At 31.9% G+C, this 22,859-nt stretch overlaps 1 protein-coding gene across 3 annotated transcripts; it reads right to left on the reverse strand.

Annotated features, from left to right (window-relative positions):
- Window positions 1-797: 797 nt before the first annotated feature.
- On the reverse strand, window positions 798-15,252 carry LOC105456099 (acyl-CoA Delta(11) desaturase). Of its 3 annotated transcripts, none has more exons than XM_011699897.1 (6): window positions 15,071-15,252; window positions 3,795-4,021; window positions 3,068-3,198; window positions 2,174-2,379; window positions 1,911-2,096; window positions 798-1,693 (listed from the first exon to the last, which is right to left on the reverse strand). In XM_011699897.1, the coding sequence occupies exons 2-6, from the start codon at window positions 4,006-4,008 to the stop codon at window positions 1,369-1,371; spliced, it is 1,062 nt and encodes a 353-aa protein (XP_011698199.1). In that variant the 5' UTR covers window positions 4,009-4,021; window positions 15,071-15,252; the 3' UTR covers window positions 798-1,368. The 3 variants fall into 3 exon arrangements, with proteins under 3 accessions (XP_011698199.1, XP_011698201.1, XP_011698200.1); XM_011699899.1 differs by lacking the exon at window positions 15,071-15,252 and adding an exon at window positions 9,496-9,674; XM_011699898.1 differs by lacking the exon at window positions 15,071-15,252 and adding an exon at window positions 5,361-5,530.
- Window positions 15,253-22,859: the final 7,607 nt, after the last annotated feature.

Genomic DNA, 22,859 nt, shown 5'->3' on the forward strand with positions numbered 1-22,859 from the left:
CGAGGAGCAATGAGTTCCATCAGAAATCATGATTTCTCCTGTTTTCTCATCGCTGCAGTTTTACATCACAAACTGTTACACATATTAGTTATTTTCGAATCTTATACATTATATTAATTGATACAATGAAAATAGTAAATTAATATAAACGTACATCGTACATGATGTACATATGTCGCAGCTACATCACATTGGATACTTACGTTCACTTTGGTTTACGCAATCCTTATTACTATTTACACTTTTTTTATTCACATATTTCTTACTTTCCATTAGAAATATAAACGTTTTATGTTATATAAATGTTATATAAATAAATTATACCAAATCCATTATTATATCTACTATTATAATTTATATAATATGATATATAAGCATATAAAATATATACTAACTAAAAGAAGGAACTAACTGAAAGAAGAATTACGAAAATGTGATGTAGTTTCAATACGAAATAAAGCAAATAACTTCTCACTGCACCGTCAATAAAAACTTAAAGAATTTTTGTGTGCTTGTGTTAATGACGATCGTAAGAAAAGTAGAGAATGAAGATTTAACTTTTAAATTTGTTGAAGAATAATGTTTCGCTGATGTTCTGGATGATACAATTTTCACTTTTTGAAGTCAATTTTGATTTCGCAACAAGACGGTATTGTTCATTAATATTAAGTTTGAAAACTGAACTAATTATTTTGATCGAAAAGGTGTAACATACAAAATTTTGTCATATAGTAAATGTATATTAAAATTACAGCAACGACTTAGCAACGTTTGTAAATTTTTAAAAACAATTTGTATATCAAGCCAAATTTGTAATTTTTGAATCACATTTATATTTTTACATTTCTCTTCCTTCACACTATACTGTAGATTCAAGCGTTACTTTAAAAGGCAAAAGTACAAAATTATAATATATTTGATCGATGCTCCAATTATACAAACATGTATATATACATCCTCGTTATGATTATGCATAAAAAATTTCTTGAATAATTAATACTATCCAATAATTATGTAATATAATTCCAAAGCTAATTGTGTATATCTTAAAAGGAGGTAAAAAAGTTTATCAAGCGAGTATTGCGCTCGCGCATCGCGCTCCAGAACACCATCGACATTACGAAAAATCCTGCTCCCAGCCTTCCGAGGATGTATTATATGGAACCCGCCAAATAATCGTGCAACGACATATCGGAATCGAGATACGCGACGGTCGAGACGTAGGTCCTGGAAGGCCGATTCAAATATCTTTTGGTTCGTGACCGTGTCATGAACGAATGTGGAAGAAAGCCTTAATCTTTATAGCTCTAATATTTAGATAATTTAATTAACTTAATCGATAGTTTCGCACGCACATTTCACAGGATTCTATTGATCCTTCGTGTGATGGTGTGTCACTATCGCTTCATCTCTTTCCTCCTGCGTTTGATCCTTATCGCCCCATCCCCATAACTCGTGGCTGCCATCGCCCGTTCTCTGTACTCGTTTCCTCACCATGTTCTCGGATACGCTCTTCAAATCGTAGGCCCAGCCGATCTTCGCGAAGAAGTCGATGAAGGCCGTCGTGAAGTTGAACGCGTAATTGCCGAACTCGGCCGTCTTGTAATCCCAGGGAAAGACGTGATGGTAATTGTGCCAGCCTTCACCAAGAGCGAACATAGCAACCCCTTTGTTCTCCGACGGATTGATAAATCTAATAGATAAGAAAAAAATTAATTAGTTAATTGAATCACCCGCCACTCCAAAGATAAGCATTTAAAAAAAATCTAAGGATTTGAGATGTAAAGAGATATAAAGAATGATAAGTTAGATACTTTTCTCATTCGAAAAAAATTAAGTACAAACTTTGATTTAAGATGTACACTCGTGTCTTTACACTCTTTACTATCTTAATACCAGTTGATACTTACCTGTCGTAAGGTTTGTTGCCGAACATGTGAGCCGCGGAGTTCACCAGCCATGTCATATTCAATGTGAAGATATAACGGAGGATGGTGGGAATGAAGTAAGCGTTCGTCCACGTCTCGTTCCAACACATGACCGGAATAGCAGTTGGCAAAATGAAGCACAGGAGTGGCATCAGTATGATGTAATATCTGAAACGAGCAATAATTCATTGCATATACTTCGCAAACAAAACATTTTTTTGCTCATCAAATATCGATAAACGTACCTCTTTTGAAATGCCAATATGGGATCGCTCTCAAGATCACTTAAATCGATAGCCTTGCCCTTTTCCTTGACTTCTGGATGTTTTCTACAGAGCAACCAGCCCACATGCGAGAAGAAGAAACCTCTTGTAGCGTTGTGCGGATCGGCATCGGTCTCGCTATATTTATGATGAACCCTGTGGTCTCTGGCCCAGTCGATCGCGGCATCCTAGACCCCCACAAAATTACATTTTGATCAACACTGATATACAATATAGAATGTCTTAATTCGTTTCGGCCACGTAAAGCGATTCTAATATATACATACTTTTATATGTATATCATATTCTAATGTATTATATTTTATGTATATTTATATTCTAATATACATTCGTATATTAGAATATCGTTGCGTAGTTGAATTTCGTATTAGCCCCCCTCATTTGCATATTTCTTTGAATATTTATATTACATATATAAATATTCCGGGAATGTGCACGCTCATGTACTTCCGTCACGAACGCGTGCCACCTATATTCTCGAGCTCATATAGAGATGATTGTCTTTTTTTTTCCTAACAATAGATCACTTGTTTAACCAACGTCTAACGACGCATTGAATCATTATTATTTTTCCATTTCTTACACGCGACGCGTGTATTTTTGTGCTCGGCATCACCGCATCGACATGAATTCTCTTTTTTAGCTCGACTAGCTGCAAGAACGAGTCGATTCTATCATATTCACATTCGATTGATTACCATATTAATATACATGTTTAATCAATGCTTGGTAAAGGTTAAAAATCCTAGGCTTGGACTTCGTCGTGAAAAAAATTTACCGCGAATTATTCACCGTTTTATTTTTCTCGAAGATTATTATTCATTAGCTTCTTTAATTTCTGTAAAATCCACCTACCTGGAACGCCATAGTGTTCAAAATCACAAGCAGCAACTGGAGAGGCCACTTGGCTTTGTAGGATCGGTGCGCCCAAAGTCGGTGAGCCCCGGCTGTGATTCCCAAGCCGCTACACTGATACATTAAAATTGCTGCAAACGAGGAAATCACAGTTACACGCAAAGGTCTTGTCGTTTGCTCTGATGATCATCAATCTTCAGATTACTATCTTGTAACAAATTACATTACGTGAATACGTAAGACATGATTGACAACGCGGAAACAGAAAATTTATTCCTAATAGAAATGTGTCGTAACATACTTATACATATAGACATAGATAATAATAATCGTGTCGAAAAATCTAATTCAACGCAACGAGTAATTCCGATAATAACGTGAATCAATTAGCGAAATCATAAAAAAGACTATTGCAACAGGTATGCTAATCTCGTTTCGGAAGAGTCGCAAGATATGTCGGGCAAGCAATATTTTAGCCGATCTAATTGACATTCCGCTAATTGCTCGAGTTAAAGAGCTTCTCGTAAATGCAAAGCCTGCTACGAGGAGTAATCAATGCGAATATATTAGTCGAACTCCAGATCGTATCGCGCGACCGATCGAATAATATAATTTTCATATAATTTAATTTCTTCATTGAGAAGAAAGAAGAAAAAATTATATTATTCTATAATTATTTTGCGAGCAATTAAAAAGTTACGCCGGGCTATAAAATCGAGCCACTCACCGAAAAGGATGGTCGCCAATTTGGCGGACGTGAACGAGAGATAAACTCCGTAAAGGGCGGCGAGATGTAGGAACGAGAAAATCGTCACGTTTCTCCAAACGATGCGCCTAACATATTTAGGTTTCTCCTTGGGTTGCTCCCCGATCACCTGCGATTCAAGGGTCTCACCCTCAAATAGCACCCCCGTCGGAGTACTTGTTATATTCGGCGCCATCCTTCTGTAAAGTCTGTTATTAAAAAAAAATTCCCATTAATTCTTGTAAACAATTCTAGAAAATAATGAACTTTACACTGTTATCGCGGCCACATTGAATTAATAATTATGATACATTCATTTTTGTTTCTCATTACCATTATTCATTAAATTCGTCCATATTTATGATTTTGTTTGCCTCTTTAATTATTTATGTCGGCCTCTTGGCTATTAATTATTAATATTGCTACATTAAAATATAACTGAAGAATAAAAACACCTGCGCGTGATTGATCTAATTCCAAAATTCGGGAATCTTAAAAAATTACAGAAACATAATATTAAAAAGAAAGTATACATTTTGTAAAATTGAAATTAGTTAAAATTTGAAGAGGTCAAATCAAAATTATACAAATGAAAACTATTGTTGAAAACAGAGTTACTTTGTCGGTTTTATTGCAACGATAATTATATTTGCATACAAATTTGAATACAATGGGTTATTTGCTTGCACGTGCAATGACTCGTGTAAGTGGCGTCACAACTATCGATGCTCTAGAATCAAAAATTGCGAAAACGTCACGGAACAAACGGCAATGACGTATGACGCAAAAGCAATCGATAAAAGAAAAGTCATGCAGTAGCATCAAACGCGAGTTTATGTAGGACAAATGCAAAATGTATCCTTTCATTTTTTTTCTCTTCATCTTTCTCTATATCTGCAATTACTGAAAGTATTTACTGAAATTTACAATTATCACGACTCGCAATTACACATTAAAGTCTAGCGAAACTGTTATATCAGCGGACACTTTCCAGGTAATGCATGACCTGGAAACGTGTAGAGCTACTGCGATTACGTATATCGTGTGTACACGCACAAGCGCGCCGACTCGTCCGCTAATTGGTAACCGGTGCCCGGCGACAGTGATTCTGGGGAAATGACACCTGTAAGACTTTCACCGCGTCGTCGCGCGACGAAGCTACCAGCTGACATCCCGGTTGTCCGAGTTAGAAACTCGCGTCGCGAGACCCGTATACGTGTTTAGACTCTGATCCGTCGATGACGCTAATGAAACCGCGAAGAGCGAATACTCACACGACGTATTCGCTGTTCTGTAACGTAATAACGGAGTATACGACTTCTCGCTGTTACCAGTTACAGAAAATAGACTTTTACTTGAATCGTCTCGTACGTAGATTTGAAATTTTTTAGATCCCAAAATCTGTTTTTTAAATTTTATTTTAACTGTTTTAATTATTTTAATCACTTTGGACTCGATTTTTCCTCGACGTCAACTTAACGGTTACATATCACTTGACAGTTTTCGAATTATTGGCTGATTTATCGAGAGACCGACGTGCATACATACGGAGCTCGTCGTCGCAATCCCGCAGGTCGTCCTCAATTCCGTTAAATGCGCGAGAGTGTACGAATCCGAAGCCGAGGATCCGCCTATGCGATCGCGAGCACAAGGATCGAGATGGTCTCTCGGTGGTGCCCGGTCGAGGGTCGTCTATCGACTACCGGCTGGATCCTCGGACGGACGTCCTCTAGGCGCAGGCTTGCGCGGCGCCGGGACGCCGGCACACGGTATTTTCGTCGACAGCCGCCTGCGCGGGGACGCGTTTGATGAGCGATCAGCTGATCCTCCGAACAATCACGGTCATTGGGATAAAGTTACTATAATCGAATCTCGAAATAATTTGCGCGAGACGAAAACGTGTAAAAACTCGTCAGGCTTTTTTTTAGCGCGATTATGCATGTATATTTAAGTAATTGAAAAAAAAAAGAGAATATATAATGCGAGAATAACCAATAAAACCTAAACTTTGCGACTTTTTTTCGATGTACTAATTATGCCAATGAATATATTAATAATCAACATGTTTATTCATGCAATTAGAGATTAATTCATTAATTACACAATCGGTCTGTTTAGAGCAGTCACGTGATAAGTGACTGAACAGTCACGTAATAAGATAAACGTGAAATGCGTGAGATATCGTGTTCAATAATATCACAATAACAGCATCATCACAATAACATAGTAAGTACTTTCAATATTTTTATTGAATTATGAAAATTATTAAAGTACAAGTTGCGTTTATATGTTCCCTTAGAGAAAATGTGTTATTATTAACTTATAGTTAAATAATTAACTTTTTACTTGTTTTATTACCGAGAATATGCAATAAATGAGATACATCGTACTTGAAATTATATTTGAAGAACGATATAATTTATTGCATTGTACACTTATAACCCATTGATCGAAAACTCTCATTATTATATACCTATATAGTAACTGCAATATCATGATATTTTAGATGTGACTATAACAAGGTTGAGGACGCAGCTTTAAGAACGGCCTCGTTCGAGCGAGCTCGATCATTGCCAAGGCTGCAAAGGCTTCGAGGTCAGGCCGTATTTCTCACGTAGCACATCGATCAATCTAACACAATGATATTATATCGCGGTAATATAAAAAATAACTTATCATTTGCCATTATTATATGAATTGTATTCACACGCGTCACATCTTTATCGATGGAATATGTTGACAAATAAATCAATAAAAATACGTATGATTGATAATTAAAGATTAATTCTTTTTACAAATTATTAATGATATCTCCGAGTTGTCGGATAAACCAAAATGCTATGAATTCCGTTCAGTATCCATATCAATTTACTTGACATTTAACATGCTTTGATTAAGAGATAATGTATAAATTATTTATAACCGCATGCTGCACGTAATTTTTTTCATTTTTGATGATCGCAAAACTATAAAATTGGAATTAGCTACAGAATTATTGTTCAATATTGAACGCACATGATATGTCAAAATATAAGTTGATTACAATTATTAAAATCTGGGTTTGATATATAAATTACAATATAATTATGCATGTGAAACGTGGCTGGCTGAGATTGATAATTTTGATAGGAATTGCTTTGCTCCTCTTCATATTTCTAACGAGAGGCACTGCAGGACTGTTAATTTGTAAATAATTCAAGTCTTTTGTTCTTTAAAATCGTAATCGTGGCTTAACGTGCAAATAAATTGCATTTTTATGATTTATTAAATATTGTACTTATTGCTGTATTTATGAGACTTAATAGGAGTAAAGTGCACACATTTTGCTAATTGATATGCGCATAACAAGTCGCTTGAGAGTACTTAGCGCACTCAATGTATGTACCAATGAAAAGAATTAATTGAGGACCATTAAGAGTGATATTATCTAATTTAAATCAATTGCAAAATTAATTTCGATGAATAACTTTTAGATAATGTTTAAAATCAAGTGCGGGCTCTTATTGATATCTTGCTAAAATCTCGTACATCAATATTATCTATTTTAATGCATGTTATTGTGTAATAATTGTGTGATGAAAAGGAAGATATAATTTACGAAGAATATAATAAAGGAATACAAAAAAGTTGAAATGTAAAATCAAAACACAAAAAATATAAAATCATATATGGATGCTTGTAAACTTTAATTTGCTTTAAAAAATGTACGGGTGTTTTTTTTTACATCGTAATCTTGTTTGTCCGTGACAAGAAACTCAAAGTACCATAAAAACATTAGTAATTGGCATTTACGTGTATTTTTAGTATTCAGTGTTAACACTGACAAGTAATTATTGCATCTGCTTGTACAGGGTCAGATTTTGGTCTGTCATACACCGATGAAAAATTCATTTACATTTTTGACGCTGTTATCGTCAATTCTTATCGTCGATTGTCTCAACAATCGTACGATTTTTTTTATCTTTATCCCGCGCGATGAGAAGTTTGTATGTCACGACGTTGAACGGCAGGCAGTCTATTTTCGCGAAACAGCTGATTTCGATAATAGATCTCGGTAAGCTGACTTAGCGTTTTATCTTTATCGCCGTTCATTTAAATGATCTGAATGCATATACGTCACATGCATACCTTCATTATCGCTATACAGTAAAACCTCGTTTATCCGGCCTTCGATCAACCGAGTCTCCGCGTTATCCGAGCCACCGGACTTATCCGAGCACTCCGCGTTAACCGAGCTGTGCGCTCGGATAATACGGAAAAACTCGGATGAAACGGATGACGTTTCGCTGCTATGCAATGCGCGCGAAGTACAACATACATATGTATGTAAGTATGTACATAATGCTTGTTACGCGAAAAATTAATCCACGTTCGTTAATTTTTCATTTTCATATGTTAATGTGGTTAAATTCTCTTGTACCATTTTAAATATACCAAAAATAAGGGAAGTTTTCGAGTTTTTTTTATTTATTCCGTGTTATCCGAGTTTTCGCTTATCCGAGGTACCCCTTCCCCACATTACCTCGGATAAACGAGGTTTTACTGTATACTTATATATACGACTGAGCTGTTTTTCCGGCCGCGACAAATTAAGAATGTTTTGTTTTTTCCTTAACAAAACTGTCTCTTTATTTTTTAGCTTTTAAGTAACTCTCGTTAGTATAAGCTTTGCTATCTAATATAAACTTGTGAGTTACAATATATATATTTTTTTTTAATAAAGTCCTACAACATTTCCAATTATTAAAACGAATGTAAGTAAGAAAAAAACGCGGACAATCTGCAGCTTCAAGAGTTCTAGTCTGAAACGAATTCTGCGCTGATCTCAAAATCCTCCGAATCATGGTTTCTTTTCTTTTTCTTCCTCTCTCTCTCTCTCTCTAACCTTCTGTTGAGAATCACGTTATACCGGCTGTTATAGGAGGGATCGGGGAGAATAATCGGGTTACGTTTGATATGGTGTGAGTAAACCGTTGGTCGACTCGTACCAGACCTCAGCTGAGATCGTCTGAACCAATGGAATCGCGTCGTACAACTCTCGCCACCTGAGGCCGGCGAATGGTGACGGACGGAAACAGACCAGACTCACCGCGCGCATTCTGTTCTTCCGACAAATATCGATCGCACGTCTATTAGCAGTACTGAACTACTGACTACTTATGTAGCTTCACGCTTTTTAAAGGCGAACCTCTCCCGCGTATGTAATAATAAATTTAAATACGAATACCTTTGTGTTATTCTCGTATGCTCGAATTGAGAAATTTTTTTTTCAATTAGCACTTAATTACTAATCAATTCCGCAGGAACGCGGAAACAAATTTGACCGCGCAATCTAATGGGTTTATTAGCCGCGAGTGAATAGAATATAAAAGATTCAAATGTAGCCTCCGTCAGCTGCTGTTTAGACATATCGTATTTTTTTTTTGCCTCATCTGCTTCATAGCTTGAACCCAAGTGTAATAGTTCACGCGATAATAGTAACACTCGGGTAATGCTCGCTGACCCTTGCATCAGACACGCATCATACGATCATTATGCAGTGTGACTAACACATATTGCGCCATACATATATAGGTTATACATATATACGTGTTTCTACTTTATATGATTATTATTTTTATTAATGACTAATAATAACTGCTGATCAGAAACTGCGCGTAGTAAAGAAAAAAAAATTACGTACTTTAAAACATTTAAGTCACTTCGCTCTCTATTAGTTTTTTCGTCTTTCCTCTTGTCCTTCCTCGATGATTATTTTTTTCTTTATGACAATTATTTGAAAATAATTTCTCCGTTGTCTGATCTCTCTGTGTAGGCACGCGAACTTTTAAAACGAGAATGATGAAAGAAGCGTCGCGTAATACAGCGCTTCTTCGCGCACGCATCTCACGCGACCACGTGGACGCGAGTGGCATACACGTAATCGCCGTGCCGGTGATGCGATGCGATCGCATTGGTCGGTCGCGGCTCGTACGACCGCGTGCTCGCTTATTTTGGTACGTCGCTGATTTACACACACACATACGCCTATCTCTGAATCATCTGTATTGAGAATCCAGTTTCTAAATCTGAATGAAATTACGTAATTATTTAATTAATTTAAACTTCTAGACTGATAAATATCTGAAACATTCTATCAAAAAACTTATATTAATAACAGAAAAGTTATAAAACATTTTTTTATAATATCTAAAAACGTTCAATATATATGCCGACCGACTGGTGGACTGGCATTGTGTGAGTACACGGATCGTATGCATGAACGGATCACGCGCGTAGCGGCTGCTCGTCTTGTATCATTTCCTTATACGTGCGCATTATATCACGTAAAGCGCTCAATTTGCTCGGTGCACTAACCGATCACGCACTTACATTGTGATATACGAAGAAATGATATTAGGGTGAAAGACCAAATTACTGTGATATATTCACGTTGTACTTGATTACGCGTAAATAACATTTTAAGGAATAAAAAGATAAAATTTATTTGAACTTTTCTACTTTATATCTAAAGTTTATGATAAAAGAAAAGATTTTAAGAAGTTTAAAGTATAGTATTTTAATCATTATACTGTGTATTCAGAAAACGCATGTAAGCATGAGCTTGCATGTTTATAATTTAAAATTTAAAACTTGATTTTAAATTTTAATTCTAAATATTTTAATTAACTTTCATTTTCCTTTGTGACGTATTATAATCAGAAAACATATATTCCGTAGGAATTGTCTGTCCAAATGTATTTAGAGGTGTGCGAATCAAGCATTTGTATGGTCGAATCGAATCGAATCTGAATCAAATTTTCCCGGATTAACATTACATGCTAATTTAAACATAATAAATATCAAAATTTATGATTTACACTATTTTATGCAATGATTTAAACAAACTGTCTTATGTCTCAAATCTTATGTAACATTTTGTACTAGAAAATATGTAATTAATAATGTGTATACAAATAGTTAGAATGCTTTCGAATATTTTATTAATCTATATGAATACATTACATATATCAAAAATACTTATTTATTAGATAAGAATAATTGGTCGCGCGGGACATGTAAATAAAGTAAATAAAATAGGCAATCAATTCGAAATCGAACCATTGTTGATTCGAAATTCTCGGACTATTCGATTTCGAATCTTACAGATTCGAAAACAACTCGAATTGAATCTATGATTCGATTCGATTCGATTCGAATTCGAACTATTCGCACACCTCTAGTACTTATATAAAGTACATACTATATGTATTACATTTAGATTGATTTTGCAGAATATAAATAAAATATGCTTAGATAAGACTGAAATTATTAAATGCATAATATACAACATATACATTTGTAAATAAAAAATAATATAAACTTGTAATTGGTTTGCACAAATTAATTACAATTTGCAAATAACGCATTGAAATAGTTGCTAATAAATTATTAATATTAATGCATAATATTTTTTTATTTTATAATTGCAGTGCGTAAATAGTTAAAAAACAAATATCATATACAAGAAGTAATAAAATTAGTTTTAGCTTCATGACTCAATATGATATTTATAAAATTTTTAATATTTTCAAAGAGACCGACTTTCTACAGATTTTCAATTTTAAAATCTGTATAAAATCATAAATTTAATTAATTGATTAAACAATTATCTTAAAATTCAATAAAAAATCAGTCAATATATATCTATCGTCGAGATGTTAATCTTCATTTGCACACGTTTCAACAAAGTTAAGAAAATAATCATTATGACGAACGATTAACGATTCTTTTGTGTGTGAATCTGAGCTCTTTGAGATTTTTCAAATGGTGTTATGCTACATCAAGTCACCTTAGTCACCCCGGAAACTTGAATGTACGCCGCGCTTTCGCCGAAGACATTACGAATTACATCGCTCGTTTAATGCATACTTTCGCGCAAAAATGTCCGAGCCGCTTGTTAGTGCACTCACGTAACTTGCAATTTTTTAAAGAAGATTTGAATGTTTGTCAACAAATAAACGTATAATTTATATTTGAATATTACGTACAGTTAAGTTTATGCTAACAAGTCAAAGCAATAGCCTCTTACATACCAATCAGCTTCACAAATTTAAAATACTATTTTTTTTAAAAGAAACATAAAATATTTAAAAACAAGGTAGTAATTTTTCTAATAAATCTGACAGTTTCCGAGATTTAATTGCTAGTCTATAATTTCCATAAATAATTCGTAACTGAAAATGCAAAGCATAAAAAAAATTTCGTTTACAAATTAGCTATTAAGCAAATTGAAGAAGAAAATGATACTAATGAGCAATCAAGCAATTTTAAATCACCGATATTCATTAGTTACTCCTATTACTACGATTTAGTTACTCTTAACTACAATTATCTTTTGCATAACTACCACTACTACTTATTTATCTTGTGTATCTGTGAAAAATAACAATAAAAAGAATAAAAATAAACAAAAAATTATTTGTGAAATAAAAGAAGAGGAAAATTACATAAGGCTAATGTTTTAAACAACATAAACGATAGAAAATACTGCATTCAAATTATTACAAAATTCTTATTTACTTGTCTTATGCGTCTATGAAAATTTGTATGTCATGCACAATAAAAAGAATAAGACTAGATACAAAAATTTTGTGTGAAATCAAGAAAATTAATTGAAGAAGGTGAATTATATAGAATTATATAAACTAATATTTTTTGATACCATAAATGATGAAAAATACGAAACTGTATACAAATTATTATAAAATTATTTTTCCGAATTATTATGTATTGAAGAATGCAGCCTGCACTCAATTTCATTTAGGGTACAGCGGAGTAATTTGAATAATGGGGTAATTTGGATAATAGTAAGTATTTGCAAGAATTTCAGAAAAATAAGAAACTTTAAGATAAATGGGGTAATTTGAATAATAGTAAGCATTTGCAAGAATTTCAGAAAAATAAGAGATTTTAAGATACATTTCATTATATCAGATTGATATAATGAAATGTATCTTAAAATCTCTTATTTTTCTATAATTCTTGCAAATGTTTACTATTATCCAAATTACCTCACTATTTAAATTACCCCGTTGTACCCTATGTATAGTAAATAATATTAATATAGGGTCGGCGGTACTAAACGGTAGTGTCCAACGATTATCCAGACAATTAGCTCCCCAACCCGATCATTCTCTATGGAGCGTGCATGCAACAGGAAACACTTATTTGCATCGAAGAGAACGTCGATGCGATCGGATTATTTCGCAAATATACGCCATTTTTCGCATCGCGAGGCATTTCGCAACAAAACTTTAGTTATTATCAAACGCATATAAAGATCGGACCACCTCGTAGCTAAGAAATTTGCAAAATAATTTATTTGTAAATAATTAAAAAATAAGTCATCAGTCATTTTGCAACAGAAGAGTGATAAAATAACGTTTTTAAATTAATATAACACTTATAATATTACATTTGTTATTTGATTAACATTGAAATAAAATTTATTAATTTAATAAAAATAAAATTTATTAAATACTATAGTTAAATACTTTCTTGACACGTTAACGGGATTCGTTCCATTTATGGCGTTCTGGATTCATAAGAAAATTACGAACTCGTCGCACGCGGCGCATCAACCGACAGTTCTAGGCGTCGGAAATAAGTACATATGATAACGGTGATTTTGGCGGGAAGTTTATGCCGGTTTCCCGAATACATATAACTGTCCAAGTTATTCATAAATATTTCTCTCCATTGTTTAATGTGTATAATAAAGAGCTACGCTTCGAATTTTTTGTCAATTTTTGTCGTACAATTAACGCGTTTTGCATGCCGCCGTTGATGGTTGCTTGGCTGGCAATGCCAAAATCACGGATATCTTAACGGTTAATGTGGCCGGTTATTGGGACCGTTGCAAAGAGAAATGTGTCTTAAGGCGATCGTAACATTGAGTATGTCGATTGCACAAAAAGTGACATTTTTGCCCATAATTGCACCTTGTTGTCAGTAGTGCAAAAACCACTGGCAAATAATTGCAAATATTGCAATTATCACTTAGGAAATCGATACTGAACGAGGAAGACGATTCGGAAACATGACGAAATATCTCGAGTCATCGGACAATATTCTCCGATAATAAAGCAGCAATTTTTTTTGCGTGAATCGTCGCTCCTCTCATTAGTCATGATTCTCTAGCTTCTCAAAATTTCACTTCTAATTAAACGAGAAATTGTAGATGTGTAGCTCTATTTAATCCAAAGATACATAAGCATATGGAATTATGCTAACGACGCGGAAGACATCCTACTCACTCTTTTTCTCTCTTTCTCTTCTAGAGAAATATATTTAACAACAAAGGAATTATTCAAGCACAATCGTGGCTGATAACGCGTGGGTAGGGAAAGAGCAACCTTTTTAAAAGCTATGAGATTCCCTTGTAAACGCGTCCCCTGGTTGTCGATGTATCTTTTGTCCCTGTATGCAATGCTATATTTGACTTCTTTTTTTCTATCCTGGAAATAATGAACGCGTGCTTGGGCGCGCGCGCGTATGTGTGTATGTGTATGTGTGTGTGTGTGTGTGTGTGTGTGTGTGAGAGCAAAAAATAAAATAAAATAATATGTATTCAAGAAATTCAAAATGATGGATTTTAGTGGAAAACTTGTAAATTAATATAATTAATAATTATACACATAATGATGAAAGCTTTCTCATAAAAAATATAATAGTTTTTAATAAATATTTTTTTCAGTTTTTTAGTTTTTACAAGACTGGTTGCGTTTTCAAAAGCGCGCTATCAGCACTATTGTGTTATTCTCTTTATCGTTAATTAGATGTAAAACAAGGACAAAGTAATTCAATAGTGCTGATAACGCGCTTTTCAAACACATTTTATGTACTTTTTAGTCATATTTATAATATATTATATTCGTGAATAAGTATTATATGGATCACATAAAAACACAAAATTTAAGCGATAAACGTATTTTTTATTTGTTGCGAAGATGTGCAGATACTGAACTGAAAGAGGAATTTATTCTAATTTCAATGAAAAGCATTAATTTTGTGATTATTGTTTAATGTTTCGATTGATTTAGAACAATAAAATTCTTCATTAAATTTTGATAATCAATATTGAGTCTGTGCTTTGGTAATTTGTCGCCAGAACAGTCGCGATTGCTGTCACGTTGGGAGATTGAAAACTCCTGGCAGCGATTGCTGCTAGGGTAGTTGGAGGGCTAGTCGCGGATAAAAAAATTATATCGACTTACCCCTTCGTAAGCTTTTGCAACTGGTTTCGTCCTGGAAGAGCGATGGCAAACGTATGGAAGGCGGACAAAAAGATACGGCTCTCTCTTTCTCAGTGATGAACTTCGTTGCTGCCTGGTTATACTATCGACAGGTGGACGACGACGTTGGCAAAAGAACTGAGAGACCGGCACCATGCCGCGTGAGTTAAATATTATTGACGATGCTTGAAGAGAGAAAGAGAAAGAGAGACTCCCAGGTCTTCCAGCAATGTTGGCGGCACCATCGCATGCTCGCACGGTAAATCAACAAGATCGACGAATGACACGTGATATTCTCATGCAGGTCCGAAGGTGCGCTATGCGTGAATCACAATTTATTATTTGTTATAAATGTTGATTGATTGCTGTTTATTAGTGAATTAAGCAGTATATTAAGACGAAAATAGGGATTACTCTTTGATTAAAATTCACAAAAGAGTTATAAATAATAGCCAATCGCGCCTAAACACGCTTATTGATGCACGGAATAATTTTGTGCTCTAGCATTTACTCGTGTAATATCGCGAAAAATAACATCGCAGCCAAAAATCCAAAAAGCTCTCTATTTTTCAAGCAAACACCTTGCTGATTTCGGTCATCGACTCTGATTGCAATATACTACTTATTGTATATTTTGACAAAGAATTTTATGCTCTTATTTCTTAAGATTAAAATTGATTTAAATTTGTTACGTGCTTAAAAAACGCCTCAGCGTTTTATTTTAAATATGACTTAGAACCAGCCGGTAAATTTACTAGGATTCAATTTGATTCTTAAAATTAATAAACAATACCATATTTAATACATATGATTGTATGCATAAATCTATTTTTAAAATTGTTATATTGTGAATACTTTTTTTACATAAATAATTATATGTATTAATAACTGGACTACTCTTGTTTTTCTTATATATTAATTATACTAATTTAATTAGTATTCAATTAAGTTGTCATTATTTATTAATTAACTTATTATTTATTCTAATTGGAAACGCCAATCAATTGAATAAAATTAATTAATTTATAGCTTTAATTTAGTTTTTTTAGCTTTTTTTATCTAAACTGTTTAAAAAATTCGCTCCAAGCAGAGAATGTTGTTTACGAATTTTTTATTTTAAGAGATTCATATTGCTTTTGTTAAAGTTTTTATTTTTTTCGATGTTAACTTTTAATTGTCTTTTAAATTAATAATTACATGTATTAATAACTAAATTACAGAAAAGATGAACATTATTAAAAGAGAAACAGCTGCAATGATTTTGTTTACAAAGCTTAAACAATTACATGTGTTTCTTAAGTATAATATATAAGTATAATACGTATTGTTATAATAACAATTTAAAGTAATGACTAACATTAAATGTATTATTATATTAACGAAGAAGATTTAATAATAGAAGAAAATACACACACACACACACACACACATGTATATATATATATATATATTTATTTATTTATAAAAACAAACTTCTTAGATAATTAAAGAATTTAGTTGTAAACAAATTTCTATTAAAATAATCTAATAATATGATTAATGGTGGCGTGATTTTCTCAGATAAGATTAAAGTACCGTTTCGCGGAAGTTTGCCTAATAAAAAAAATTTAAATAGGACTTCGCATCTTGACACTGGACTTTTTATCGCACACTCTCTCGCGTGATAATGATATTGTATAATTCTTATATTACCATTTATATCAGATCATTGCTTTTAAATAGAAAAATTAGAACTATCTTATCTACGTACATTCAAATACAATATTCAGTAACACGACACCCGATCATTCATTGACAACGACACACAATCTTTTTCTTTAACTTATTTCAATTACGAATGACGTTAAGGAGAAATAATTTAAGAAAAATTATGCAAACATGAAACAATAAAAATAGAACAAAGAAAGCTCTAATGTAATTAATAAGTTTTAGAAATTACAATGTCAGTTTATATTTAATCATTGTTTATATAAAAAATAGAATAAAATAAATATATATAAAATAGGATAAAATAAAAATAAAATGGATTGAAATATATATATATATATATATATATATATATATAAATATATAAACGTAATAAATGAAAGTTTTTATTTTATTTGAATTATCCACCTAGCTCTCGGAGTAAACGATTTCCTTTTTAAACTTTTTATATTTTTTTACTTATTACAGACGATCACATCCCATACAGTACACATTATCTGAGGGAAGTCCAGAGGATAAAGTGTGATATATGGGATATGGGATTTATACATTAACTTTTTGACTGGTTTTTATCACTACACATTCTTGTGAATTCCAATCTACTTTTACTGTCAGATTCAACTCTTTCTCGCCGAATGACAATTTTATGATGTATTTTATTTGATGACCAACTTTAATTTTATGTTACAGACTTCCAAAAGAATGTATTATACATGTATTATATATTGTCTAGTCTGATATGACCTATACATGTATTATATATGTGTCTAGTCTGATATGACCTCTTTGTTCTGGTATGATGTTTCGGTTTTTTCTTTTATTTTATTTATAACTTTGATTCAATTTCTTATTTTTATTTATTATTTTTTTATGTCACTATTAATTTCAATGTTTTAAATTATTTAATTTTATCAGCTGATAAATACTCAGACTATATATAATATATATAAATATATATAAAATAGTTCGTTTTTTTGTTATTTGACATATTAAAGGATAGTTAATTTTTGAACTTTTTATAATTTTTTTTCTCGTTTCTTGATCTTTAAATCTTTCCTTATTGTCTTACAATACACGAGCTTGATTTTTAATTAATATTATTTTTATTTATTTTAAAATCTTTTATATTTTAAAATGAGCAATGTCAAACACATAAGGAAACTACAAATTTTAAAAATAGTCATACATGCACACAATAGTTCTTTTTAGTTCTACAATATTTTTGCTGGTAAAAAGGTGTGCATACTGCAACTTTCATTTTACTGCATTCCCCGACGTTTTTTGTTTATTTTTTTTATCTTGCGTCATTTTCACGAAAGAATGAGTAGCATTTTTTATTGATATATACGTCATAACATTTGAGAATTTTTGCGACTTTTGATCTTGTCTCACGTGAGCGTAGACTGCAATCGCGCGACACGCGAAATTGATCGCGTGCTATTGGCTACAGTAATCAGACTACATAATAAATTATTCGGCTAAAGTTCAGACGTGTTCGAAGTCCGTATATGAGTGGCAAAGATCAGTCAGTTGTATCGTCACGTGAATAAGGCGATCGTATTATTGACACGTTTACACACATAAACATACGCAATTTTTTTCACGGTCTCTCATTGACTTCCACGTCAGATAATTTTCATTTACGCACATTTATCTACAACCAAGAATTATACATATCTCGCATTTGCACGTAAATGTCAAGTCATATTTCATACTTCTAACGCTTCTTGCACGCTATATTATACATTATAAGCTAACAATAAATAATAAGAAATATAATAGCAAAGAAAAATGTATCGTAAATATTTAGAAGTATTTTTGATGATTTAAAAACGATTTAAACTATTAAAACGTGTGTTTTGAACGATTTATAAAATTTTTCTTAGAAAATGTAGTAGTTTCTAAATGTTAATATTTTCAAATTTAATTTATTTCTATTTATGTTTAAATTTTGTTATTGGCTAGAAGATGGTTTTTGATCATGGAATTATTGAAAAATAAAAGATATAAATCATTAAGACTAAATGTCCGATAAGATTGTTTATGTTGCTTGATTGTCACTGATATTTTTGTTAGAATCATATTTTTGTTATATATGAGTAATGCTACGAATTTAAGTGCGTTTGGTATGCGATTTCTTTCGTTTTCAAAGTTTATTTGACATTATTGCAACATCATGATGACGATGTCAGATGCAGTTCCGGTAAAATGAGTCAGTGTCTGCTTATTAATATAAAACCGGATTGTATTCGATTCCCACGAATACCTACGTATTTTTTCCCGGTTGATCTTCGGCCTAAAATTTTAAGACCAATTGACTCATTCATTGTAAGTCAATTTACTGAGTCTAAGTTAAATAAGTGAAAGGGAAAGAAGAGAACTTTGTCTACAGTTTAATTAAACATTGAGTCAGTGATTGCAAATTTAAATTTATGTAAAAGATATCCGGTAATGATATCAAAACGCGTAAAAGTTTGAAAGATGTATAAATTTTATTTATTAAGTAAAAATTAACCAATTGAAAAATTAAAAAGATAGATATTAAAAATTATTTATTAGCATAGATAGATATTAAAAATTAGACGTTTTAATTATGTCAAACGTATAAATATTATGTTAACAAATAATATTTTAAACAAAAAGAATCTGAATAGATTTTTTACAACTTGATATTTCTGGCGAATTAATCGTTTTTTTCTGATTTTTAATTGGATAGAGAAATGTCGCCGGTACTGACGTAGATCTTTTAAAGAGACATTTATTTATTCTCGGAAACTAAACGTGGTATTTTAGTAACATTGATAAAAACACAATCCGTTTAGATAATTAAAACTTATATTTATATATTTGTGGCTTGTTCTATAATCTATATAAAATTAGTTAAAAAGAAATTCTACAAGTGAAAATGATACTTTTACAATTTTTACACAAATTGTGTAATTTAAATAATATTTGATATATTATTGTTAATATTAAATTGTTTTACATGTTTGTAGTTTCTTTAAAGTGTTTTGTTTATATTTTTCTTTTTCCTATATTTCTCTTTTTTTTATTTTGCTGATTTTAAGGCTTATTTTGGCAGACGCTTATTTTTTGCTTATCTTACGAAAGTGTTAAATATTGCAAAATTCCATAGTATTATACTTATTATAGTATTATAAAAAACTGTTATTTTATCTGATAGAAAATACTTTCTAGTTTACATTTATGTTTTCAAGGTTTTATTTTTAGCTTTCGTTTAAGACTGTGTTCGCGAAGCGTTTTATCAGCGCTATTGCATCATTTTGTTCTTGTTTTACGTTTAATTAACGATAATGATAATTTACATAATAGCGCTGACAGCGCGTTTGCCAAACGCAGCCTACGAAATAAAATTCAGAAGTAAAGTGATGTGACGGCGATTTTTTCCTATTTTTATGCTTTTACATGTAATTTTACTATTCATCAAGATGAAAGATATCTCGGAATCTTATGTCGCATGTAGCATTTAATAACTATAATATTTTTTAGTTATTTATGTGTAAAATATTTCTAGTTTTGAATGTCGGTCTATCAATTTAAAGTTTTGAATATGTCTTTTATCCTTCTGTATATTTTTATATACAGTGGCTGTCAAAAATTTTCGGCCGCATATAATTGTAATTAATTCCTAATTATATTTAATTTATGAGCTTCAACATTGCTCATTTAAAGGGTATAGCTGGTTAAGAAGGGGATTTCCGGCCTCGCGCGTAATTAATCATCATAGTGGGCAAAATGTTCACCCAGATAAAAGAAAATGTTGTGCCAAGTTTCATTTCAAAACCTACACAATTTCGAAATATCACAAGAAATGTGATTTTTTATTAATATTTTTTTTCTCGATATTTCGAAATTGTGTGGGTTTTGAAATGAAACTTGGCACAAAATTTTTTTTTATCTGAGTGAACATTTTTCTCGTTATAACGATCGATTACGCGGAGCGTCGGAAATCCGGAAATCCTCTCCTTAACCCGCTATACGCTTTGAAGACATCAAAATTTTTTATTATGATACAATGTATTTAATAATTTCCAGTACAATAAAATTACTTATTGACCGAAATTTTTGTCACAGCCATTGTTTGTGAAACATATTCATTAAAATTTGTATACAAGAATAGTGATGATTGAAGATTAGGGATGATTGATATATCAATACAATAATAGGAAGATTATAATGTTCAACAGAAAAATAACTCTGATTTTTAATTTTGCTTATGAAAAAAATTAAGATAACATTTCGATAGCGATTGTACTATTTCGTTATGCAAATCGTGACAATCAATAAGTGCTAAAAAAAATAGGAAAGAAATTGATAAATGAGTGGGATTAAAATAGCGATTTTTCTCTACAATTATTGATTTAATGTTTATGATGACCAACATGATTAACATTGTGAATAAAATGTTTGTAAATATATCAAAAACACTTTGACATATTTACAAAAGTATTATTTTTCAAATAATATTTTTAATAGTGCTGATTGTGAGTTTCAGATATATATATCTCACATCGCACTTTGAATTTTTTCGTCAATTTAAATGTAATCTATACTTATTATTATCGGTTTGGCAACGCGAGGTAACATGATTGATTCAAGCGACGAAAAAGCCATAACGCATCTGCCGCTTAAAAATTTATGACAAATTAAACTTAATATTTGGTGTATTTCCTTTACTATACGTTGAATATTTTTGTAACGTTTGAAACAACGGTTTGATATAAACGAGCTCACATGCGGCGCATGACACGGTTTATCCGTTTGAGGTATTACCGCGCTATTCATTCATACACCGACAGTCGAGCACGCACGTAGCAGCGCGAGAATCTCCGTGTATCAAAACGTGATCACATTTTACAAATAATTGGAAACTATTGACTGGAATAATTAACTTTTCTTTTCAATGATCTGTAAGCTAAGAATATTTATCGCGAAGTGGCTATTTGCACTGGTTAATACTTATCATGTTGAAATTTCTCCACGATTGATTACGGGAGTTATAAATTAGCGTTTCGTTGGAATTACGTTTATAAGTAAAAGTAATTTCTTCAAAGATTTTTAAAATATATCTCGTATTATATGTGAATATATCTCTAATATTTATTAATATCATTTCACTAGAATTCGTGTATTCGATATTGGCAGTAGTATGGAAAGTTTCGTGCGATCGTAGTATTTGATACTGGCAGTGCTTTGCGCGATTGTCGCATTCGGGTGATCAATGTATGCGCAATTGTAGCTATGAGCGCAATGAATAAACTCGAAGAAAGGAAGGAATTTGGGGGACATCGGGCTTTACAACCCAGCTGCTGTGTACGTTGTACCTATATATAATATAAGTGTTATATATATATATATATATATATATATATATATATATAAGTGTCAAATTATTTTTTATTTTAATAAATAGCAATGCATTTGTAAATGTTGTTTAGATTGATATAATATCTAATTTCTTATAAATCCAAATTCAAAATTAGATATTTATTTATATTTGAAGCTTTAAAGAATTGTTGAGTAAGAATAACATAAGTACAAGGGACTTCCTTTATACGGAGTTTTTTCAAAATATTCTTTCTTTAATTATGTTCTTTAGTTATGTTATTTATTGGACCCTGATAAATATATTTTGCTCGTCTTTGGTCTCTTATCCTGACTATGTTGTTTACAATATTAACGAGCTGGTAATTCATTTAATATCTTTTCAGTTTTTGATTGAACGAGCGTATCATCACGCGTATAAAGTAGAAATAGATTAAATATTTTAGTAAACGTTAAATTCATTCTTTATTAATTTAATGTGTACAATAACCTTTTGCGACGCGGTTGCGTTTTGCGCATCGTTGAAAAGAGCGTAAAATTGTTACGCAGTACGCTCATCTGTCGATTGTTATCAATAATCAAAATAATTTTGTGCAAAAATCAAAATGATGCTTATCAGTTTTAATATTACAACAAATTATTTTGACTATTCAACAAAAAATTATTTTCAGATCTGTATCAGTATCTTATACACATCTCTGAGCGGGCTGGCAAGGCA

Source organism: Wasmannia auropunctata, unplaced genomic scaffold (genome assembly GCF_000956235.1).
Source record: "Wasmannia auropunctata unplaced genomic scaffold, wasmannia.A_1.0 LD335767.1, whole genome shotgun sequence".
NCBI classification, from domain to species: Eukaryota; Metazoa; Arthropoda; class Insecta; order Hymenoptera; family Formicidae; genus Wasmannia; species Wasmannia auropunctata.

Excerpts from the sequence above, each read along its gene's own strand:
- LOC105456099 (XM_011699897.1), bottom strand. The coding sequence starts at position 4,008 with ATGGCGCCGAATATAACAAGTACTCCGACGGGGGTGCTATTTGAGGGT. Across the intron at positions 3,199-3,794 it reads ATTGGCGACCATCCTTTTCG|CAATTTTAATGTATCAGTGT; the intron begins GTGAGTGGCTCG and ends CCTCGTTTGCAG. Across the intron at positions 1,694-1,910 it reads GGCAACAAACCTTACGACAG|ATTTATCAATCCGTCGGAGA; the intron begins GTAAGTATCAAC and ends CTTATCTATTAG.